Source organism: Opisthorchis viverrini (assembly GCF_000715545.1).
Source record: "Opisthorchis viverrini unplaced genomic scaffold opera_v5_98, whole genome shotgun sequence".
In the NCBI taxonomy this organism is placed as follows: Eukaryota; Metazoa; Platyhelminthes; class Trematoda; order Opisthorchiida; family Opisthorchiidae; genus Opisthorchis; species Opisthorchis viverrini.
In genome coordinates this window covers 609,448-618,944 of record NW_008751755.1, presented here as the reverse complement: position 1 = coordinate 618,944, position 9,497 = coordinate 609,448, and the positions used below count along the sequence as shown (strand labels likewise).

At 44.9% G+C, this 9,497-nt stretch overlaps 2 protein-coding genes across 2 annotated transcripts in view; one reads left to right on the top strand and one right to left on the bottom strand.

The window, feature by feature from the left end:
- T265_05312 (hypothetical protein) overlaps nucleotides 1–9,497 on the top strand; it is a gene marked incomplete at both ends in the record, with an annotated part of 75,717 nt that overhangs the window by 8,350 nt on the left and 57,870 nt on the right. The gene's annotated exons all lie outside the window — the stretch shown is intronic.
- On the bottom strand, nucleotides 4,378–8,568 carry T265_05311 (hypothetical protein; the record flags this gene model as incomplete). Its single annotated transcript, XM_009170294.1, has 2 exons — nucleotides 4,378–4,566; nucleotides 8,466–8,568. The coding sequence occupies 2 exons, from the start codon at nucleotides 8,541–8,543 to the stop codon at nucleotides 4,378–4,380; spliced, it is 267 nt and encodes an 88-aa protein (XP_009168558.1).

Sequence of the window (9,497 nt, the reverse complement as noted above, 5' to 3'; positions counted from 1 at the left end):
ATATATATATAATATCATACTTCACAAAGGTGTGTAAATATTTGGGATTAGCTTAGAGGTCAAACCACCCACTTTGGTATATCGAAACAGTTAGGTTGTAACTACTACGAGTGGACTTTGTTTTTAGGAAATATCCTTCTCTAATTGGCTGATTGCTAACAACATCAAAGATGCTTTCTCCAAGAAATACAGGAAACTTTACTTTTTTCTGGATCACTTTTGGCAATTTTTTCTACTAAGGGTCAGTACATATCTAAATTCGTTCACATACTTGTCGTATAGCCTTGTAATATTCTTGACAAGGCCAGTAAAGTTATGATCCTCGTCAACCTTAACGCACAGTGGAACCTAAGTTCACCGTATTAGTTGAATATCGGCACCGTAAGCTGTTTTTTTTACGGAGGCGTACACGAGAACACTTTATGGCTTGGGATTTTTGGGGAATTTAGGATGCTTATGATGGGACCACTCGAAACCCTTATTTCGAAGGGCTACCTCTAGTGACCTTCTAGATGATGTTTTCAAAGTGTTGACTTCCTAACAGAATCGTCAAAGTGATTCTGTTTGTGGACGATAAAGCTGGTCTCCGTGGAGAGATGCTTTGAAAGATGGCCACAGTATTACTGCACTGATCTCAGTGCTTCGCTGTGATTCTCGGTCTGACCTCGTGGGTTATCTTTGTTCGGACTGACCATTGTATTTCAGTTTTGTATTCAAAATCAATCCTGGCTGGTGGTTTTGATAAATTAATTCACTTCATAATTCGTCAGTCACTATAGCCACCTGGCGGGCATGATGGAGGGTGGAACCATTCCCAACAACGACACCGTTTTCTTCTCCTGGTGCACAAAACAAAATATCTGGGCAAGCTTTCTCACGTAGCCACTACCGGTTGCCATGGTGAATGATAGTCCACCCATCCCCACTTGTGCACACAAAGTTATTAATAAGTATATTTATCATCATTTTTCTGGCAATCTATTGTTCTCCTCTTCGGGTTTGTGGACATTGCATTTCATATTGTGTCAACACATTTCCGTCTTTTCATTGTGCAAGGGTAGTTAAATACAGTATGAAAAACTGCCGTGAGTTTACCCGCTATTCCTGTATCGCGTGCACGCCAGCAAAGCCATCCAGTACAATCTTTCCACAACATACACTGACAGGATAGGACAAGGCAGCTTCGGGTTTGTATAACGTGCTACAGATTTTTCCAACGTTTTTACTGGTTGAGTATCACACAAAAAGTAATCATTCTCGAAGTGTTTACTCGTGTGGTTCCAGTTAGGTGAGTATTCCCGCGAAAATCGATGCGTTGGGATTCGAAGGAGTAGATGTGAAGAAGTGATCGGCTTTACAGTATGTGTTGGCCGATTTTATTTTCTGTCGCGATGTTGAATCTCATGAAGGAAACTTTACCAATTTTGTGCCTCCAAAGAGCGAATTCCTCCAGAAAACCGGTCGGATCCACCGGCCGTAGTTTTGGCTATCAGCAGCTGTGATGTTTATTTCTGTTTCCGTCTTGAAATAAACCCCCAAGCGGTGTGAATGCTGGTCGGTGATGGCGAGGAACATCTGGGAAATGTGGTAGTTTTAGGAAGATGACTACTACTCACACCGCAGCGGCTGATGACCGAGGCAGTCGAAGTTGCCAAGCGTCATAGTGTGAATGGAGGCAAAGTCGTAGAACTGGCTAGCGTATGGAAAGCGGTCGAATTTAAAAGTAATAGTGTGGATGTCAACAAATATGGAATTATCAGCAAAATGGCTGGAAAGCCCAACCAGACCAAAGTTCAGGTAATTCCTGCCACTTACACAACCCTCTTAGCATCATCTCATCTAGACAGACGAATAAAATTGAAAACAACACTCAAGAATCATCTTCACGTGGGGCGAACCCTAGGCTGGACCCACCCTAACAAACAGAAGCCCTTAGCTCACACGCTACACCGATTCAACTTGATACTGGAAAGAGATCTTTCTGATTGGTTCTCCTTTTGTTCTGATCTCAACCAACCTTGGCACAAAACTGTTGCGGTGAGTCACCGAAAATGGGATTGCTCACTCGTAATCATCGCTCTTGGACTGTATTTCCCTGGAGAGTAGCACATCCGTCATTCGCTAACTTTGAAGATTCTCAGTTAACATCGGAAGAAATATATTCCCCCTTCGTTCAAACACTGGTCTGTTTTTTTGTCGAGCGGAGGTCTGTTCAGTAGTCTAGAGTGGTTTTCTTCATTTTTTGGCCGTTCTGTGGTTAGTAATGCCAGTGGAACGGTCCATCACGCGTGGATGACGTTGTGTTAAACAAGGAGTTGAAAATGGGAACTACTCACAAGGCTGCTGAAAACTCTTCGACAGCCCACGACCGGTTTCGCCCTTCCGCTTGGGGCTCATCAGGTAGGCGTAGTCCCCGAGTCTCCGTCAACCTTATGTTCTATTTGAACCCACATTGGATTAAATTCGACAAATGCACTCATTTGCAAATCAATATCGAGAGATTCCGTGAAGTCCCACCCATGAAATTCAAGTTGATTTGCAAACGAGTGTATTTACTGGGTTGCTGTTTAACTGAACGTTTTCGAAAGCGTCCACTGTTCACTTGATTCCAATTATTTTGTCCACGTGTTCGAGCCTGACTGAGGGAAAAGTAACCATAGTTCATGCCAAACGGGCAACTAAAAGTTTAGAACCCAAACTGATCCATTCGGATTGATGCGATTCCTCCCAAAAAATCAAATTCTCGTTTTGCCTTCCAAATGTGTAATCCCCATAACCCGATTTATTGGAAAAAGCGCTAACTGAACTAGCTACTGGTGGTGGACTGCCTGAATATGGTCTTGTCGGTACTCTATTTGATTCTTAGTTCAATTGACCCATTTCTGAACGTCCTAAATCTAAAGCCATTTGAGTGGAAAATTGATTTCTGTCGTGTTCAAACACCAGTCTGTTGGTGATAAACTTTGGGTTAAGCTCTATGCATTATGAAGGTTGTTATGCCATCAGGTAGTTCTTTCTCAAATCGGACCAGATCAGTTCAACTAAGTGCTACTTGGGACATAGCATGGTCCTCAGATGAGTATCGTACGAATTTAAGGTCAATTTGTACATCCGAGTTGTCGCACTAGCAAAACGGAAGTGACTGAGAATGCATATGATGTATATGATGTGTACAAGCTGTGTGGGCTTGGTCGTGTGTTTCACGTGGCTAGTGATCGTCTACCGAGAACAGCGTCGTTCTTAACTTCATACTCAACCTGTTGGAAAGCAAGAACTGGGCAAATTACCACGCGGTGGAAAGAACAGAAGGGGGTTGCGATTACTGTCGATGCTTTCGATGAAGCAACCCCCATTCAGGTCAACTACTGGCGGAAGTGGCAGATGTCTATGCAAGCGAGTATCTGATTGGTCAGTAAAATGCCTGACTTAGCCTGACTTATGCGCCCTGTTGATCAGTCGCAGGGCAGTTTATGGATCACCAGATTGACGGAGAAATATCATGTTACGTAACAGTGGCACGAGCCTTTTTGTGTTCAGCTCAGTGAAGCCGATATCGTTCAGGGCTGCACACCAAAGTCCCGGGGACCGATGAAGCGATAAGGTTTGGACTAACCTTTGAACTTCATCTACTGTCATATCGATTTTCTTCAGCCAATGGCTTTTCTGTTGAATTCCAAATCGATTGTTTCTGGTCATGTAAATACACGCGATTCAGTGTACCACATCTTGAAGCAAAACCACAAGAGCGGGTTTATTACGGACTTAGTCGTTTATCCAAATGTCTTCATATACTACTACACGCACCAACGGCACATTCGAAAAACTGCATAATCGAGGGAACCTCTTGTTGTCGGACACTTGTTGTCATGCATTTCGCGTGCAGCAGAAACCGAAGCAGAGAAAAACACCCTTTACCTACAGCGCATATCTAATGATTTCGTCGGTGAGTCAATATGCGCTTTCTTCTCACGGACAAACAAACTCCGTCCACTCAGGAAACAGCCATTGAGGGTGAAAAACTAGACTCGCCGCTGCTTCCCACACACATGTTGGCATCATATCCCGGACCATACACCATCAATCCAAGGCGCTAATCGCTCTGGACGATAATAGGAAGAAAACGCGGCAGATGGTCAACTGATGCGCACGCCATACACATGAGAATCAATTTCCATCTTCCGCGTCACTATAAATGGGACTGTCCAGATGGAGTGAAGTATGCAACTTGGGTTCGCTCACAGGCCGCAAACTACATATCCTCATGCAAGGTACCGTCTGTCACCTAGCATCCACATGCTGGGTGTGTGCACGATCACTTCCTTTGGCGGCAAACGTACCTAGCTAATCTAGGTATGGTTTATTCTCTGGCCAGCCCTATTAGAGAAATGTTGGACAAATGAGGTCGATGAAGTCATATGCTTCTACTCTCCTGGATGTGGTTGTAGACGCCAACTTATGACCGTTTTGGGCTAACCACATACTAGCCAAACAAGGCTTGTTGCTGTCGTTCAACTGTAGCACCCTTTCGATGCCTAACTGCCATGCCACACGAAGGTTGCACGAGGACTAGGATACTGCCAGGTTGCCCAGGCCTAGACACGGAAGTCGAGAGGCAGAAGTCGGGTTCGAACCACGGACCTTCCGGTCAGTAAATTCACGTTCGGGCCATCTCCCCTTTGCTGCTGTCGGTCAGGAGTTAACCCGCACCTAATGCATGAGGCAATTTTCCGTGATACAACCCTGTCTATAGCAATGTTTTTTTCGGGTCTAATCTAAATCGGAGACAATGATGTACTGTTTTCAAGCTGCGCTGTAGATTTTGGATTCTGAGAAAGGTGCTTTTTTGCGTCTGACAGAAAATCGATCAGGGCAACTCGATCGCAAAGCAGGACGAATGTTTTGTTAATTCTCAAATGAGAATTAAACAAGAAACTAGTGGCTGGTAACCTAGTCTACTCGCCAACGTCCGCTCACAGTGTACTACAATTAAGCACTTATATATTAGTACTAGGCGACCAAGTGGTTAGAGCTTTACTGAACTGACCGGAAGGTCCGTGGTTCGAACCCGACCTCTGCCTCTCGACTTCCCCTGTCTAGGCTCGGGTAGCCTTGCAGTATCCCAGCTCTCGTGTTTCCTTCGTGTGACATGGCAGCTAGACACCGAGAGGGTCCTATAGCTGAACGATTTTTTTCACTAGGCGACCCATCTCTCCACGTTTGATGTTTTGTGATATCAGATGGCCCAGACACTTTGGTATTCCATTCCTGGGGATAAATTTTCAACTAGAAACATCACAAACAAGAGATTCAGCTGGGTTCCAGGTGGGTCTCTTGCAAAACCAATTTTTTTTGCAAACGAGTGTATTCCACTAAATTTTGAACTCGTTTGTTGGAGAGAATATTCTATCTTTCATCAAGAGAGCCGCTAGAGCATGGCTCGCCGCTCAACAGTTCTCCAACCTTCCTCACACCTTTCAGTCGTGGAAATGGAATCTTTACGTGTTATATCGGCTAGCCGTTTCGATCGTCTCAGCTTGTTTTCGTCCTGATGCCACAATTTTCTAGCAAGATTTCAGTGAAACTGTAGCGCGCTTGTGCAGAGTGATGACGCGTTCGGTTGCCCCTATCGATTCAAAATTTGACTTACTCCTTTTTTATGAAACTGTCTCAAGTTTAGAGCAATGGACTATTTCAATAATTATCCTCCCCCAATTACGAGCTTATTCAAGATGTGTGAATGGTTCGAATGTGATTGAGTGTCGAATGATGTGTACAACGCACGCGGTGGAGTTTTATTTGTCGTTCGAACACCAGAATAGCCAAGCGTTCTTTCCAACCTCAGACACTGGCGCCGCACTTGCCTGTCAAAAAATCTCGTTTTGTGGACTTAGCACCTTACTGGGTAAAAATGAATGGAAACAACAGGTGTGGTCATATCACCCTGTGAACATGAAAATGCCATGGCGCCATTCTGCTTCGATTGCCGCCAGACTCGCCAGTTGCAATGACTCTCGGCCTCTCTATATCCCTCTGTTTGTCATGTCTAAAAAAATCAGACTTGTGGTCGCTGATCTCCGTAATCGAAGCGGACAGAACACCAATTCTACTCTCATGTAGACATATCAGCTATCAGAACGCATGCCAAAATATGCGCAGAAAAAAGTTGGCAGCTGTGGAGCCAATCCGAATCAGTTCAGTTCAGCTTATCAGATATAAATTGTGTACCGAGAATACACTGTTTCCAGTGGCTGCACTTTTGATCTCCGGAATGTCGTAGAACTTGGGCATGGGAGGCAATGGCATATTCAGTTAGCTCGGCAACTGGGCAGCTACGCATTAAAGGAGGTAGCTTTGGTGCACGACTACCACTGACTACAACACTTGGGCGAGATGGCCCAAGTGGTTATAGCGCGAATTTACTGACCGGAAGGTCCGTGGTTCGAATCCGACCTCCGCCACTCGACTTCCACTGTCTAGGCTTGGGCAACCTGGCAGTATCCCAGCCCTCGTGCTTCCTTCGGGTGGCATGGCAGCTAGGCACCGGAAGGGTGTTACAGCTGAACGCTTTCTTTCTTTCAAACGCTACCAAAAGAGACGAACGTGAATGGAGACAACTTAATACAGACGTGTCCAATACTCAACTGGCCTCGTATAGATGAGCGAAATAAAAGATAGCACTATCATGATCTCGTGGTCAATGAGTCTTGTGTCGCTACAGTTCTCGCCCATGTGGCGTCCTCTACAAACAAAGCTAACGTTCAGCAGTCTCGCTGCACATGCATTCTCACATGAATTCAGCCAAGTTTATGCTACATACACCAACCACGTTTAACGCAACTGCATAACTTGTGCAAGAAACCTTACGTAAATCTGTGCACTAGAAATGGACTGTTTTACAGCTGTGCCATCTACGGAACAGACTCTGTCTCAAAAATATTAAGCTGTGGAAATCAATAATGGGAGACTGATAATAGTTTCGTGTACTATTGCGGCGATGGTTGTGCACACACGTTTTCTTTTGTCATGAGCGTAAGGTTGCGTGTATTGCAGGAACAATTAGGTTCTCTTCTTAACATCTTTCTCAATATCTGGTCTCTTTTGCTCGGCCTCAACAACCAGTCCGTTACTTCAGAACTACCTGGGGTATGGTAGTTAGTCACCAAAAAAATCGAAAAAAATCATTCAGCTGTAACACCATTCCGGTCCCTAGCTGCCATACCAACCACTTGAGCCATCTCTCCCCATTAGTCACCAAAAGGAAACTGCGATAGGTAAAATAGAAAACCACGGATAGTTAGGAAATTCCGTTTCTGTTCGGCGTGTGGAAGGGGAATTTGAACACTTAATGTTGCCTACTGGGAAACGCTCTTCATGACTTTTCGTGCATTTGGAAGAGATGGACCCTTCACGAGTATCCGTCTTCTGACATCGCTTTCAAGCACAAGTGTGCCACGTGTCCGGTGCACTTTGTGCCGCTCGGCGTGACTGAATTTTGGTTTTTATACTAGACAAGTATGAAAATGAACAAAATGAGAGTATAATGATAGCAGCTTCAGATGATCGTAGTCACTTTTCTGTTTGGTGTCCGGAAACGCTCACACCACCAGTTTCCTGACTGTATTACGCCTATTACTGCATGTATTTTGGAGATACAGAACCAATGAACTGAGGGTCACGTGAAACAGCTGTTTAAGTACTCTTGTCGCATCACAGTTCTGTAATGAGTCAGGACAAATTCTGTGAGCATCCTGATGTACAACGCCCTGAAATAAAGGAATTTTTATGACTCTGTGCGCAAACCGTGTCGTCTACTGTCTCATTAGGAATCACTCTTCTAGGGGAATTATCCAGCCACACAAGGGTCTTCCTCAGATGCAGAATGCAGACAATTTGTTTACCAGAAATCACATCAGATAGAACGTGTTTGGACGGGACTCAGCTGACCATCTAATTAATGATCGTGACCCACAAAACACAAGGTCAAATAAACAGGGGTCACAACGTGGGTCGTCAAACACCTTGACTGGCCGCTGCACATAAACAGTAGCCGGATAGATCCTGTCTTGTTAATGCTTGTACCACGGCACGTGTTGTGCCGTTTTTTGTTTGTTTGCAAAGTTCACGCTCCACTTGTCTGGTTGCAAATGCCGACACTGACACTTACAGGGTCTTATTCATTACCATCAAGTGGGGACGTGCAGGCGTTTTGTTCGTATACAATATCTCCTCAACTGTAGAATGATCAGGCGATCCTCTAGGATTTACAACCTCTTTGCAGTTGCAATAATCTTGCGCCAAATAGCCTATGGGTCCTTTGGAGGCGTGCGAAGATCGATTCAGACGAATTTTGACATCTCCATATCGCTCAGTGTCTAGCTGCCATGCTACCCGAAGGAAGCACGAGGAGTGGGATACTGCCAGGTTGCCCAAGCCTAGACAGAGGAAGTCGAGTTCGAATCACAGACCTTCCGGTCACTGAATTCGCTCTCTAACCACTTGAGCCATCTCGCCCAATGGATTTGAGTTGGAACGGAAACGACCATATCGTCGGATTCATCTGTGACCGATTTATGATCGTTCAAGCGCACACGTCTGTTGCCTTTGTGAATGGAATGGCTGAGGGATTTTGACTATACATTGCGGATGATATTTCTGCGAATTGTCGTATAAATACAATCCTGATGACACTTTGGTCGCGAAATTAGATCTTAAGGATCATCACTCTATCCACGGCACATGCATTTGTCAGTACATAGACGGCCCGAGGCAGTGTTCACTTGCATCATGTCTGTGCAACCTTTGCCCTGCGTGACCGACTTCGATGGCACTCATTTGGAGATTAAGTTAGTGTGAACGGGGGGCGAGATTGCCCTAGATGGCGAATTTACTGATCGGAAGGTCCGTGGTTCGAACCCGACCTCTGCCTCTCTACTTCTCCTGTCAAGAATTGGGCAACCTGGCAGTATCCCAGCCCTCGTGCTTTCTTCAGGTGAGATGGCAGTTAGGTACCGAATGGGTGTTACAGCTGAACGACTATCTAGTGTGAACGGAGACTCAACTGAGCCTAGCTGAGCAGTGTGCTTCATCAAAAAATCTACTGCGATATCTCAAACATGGTAGCAAGCGGAAACTGAGGCGACCTTTGTACAGCTCGTGCCGCAATATGCGACTACTGAAAATCTCTCGGTGGAAAAGATTTCATCGCTTACCTGAACATGATGCTGTGTGCGAATAAAGGTACTAAACCGACTTGTCAACTAGGAACTATCGAGCAACAAAGTATGTCAGTCTGTTTCGACAAAGTTAGGGGTTTTTCGTTTTCCGTGGATTCTACCACACAGTTGGCGCACATTTACGTATTCAACTAATCACCTGTGTTTTGAAAGAACACACCATCCGGGAAGACAGCTCAATTCATGTGATTTTCTCGTTAGTTAGTTAGTTAGTTAGTTAGTTACTTAGTTAGTTAGTTAGTTAGTTAGTTAGTTAGTTAGTTA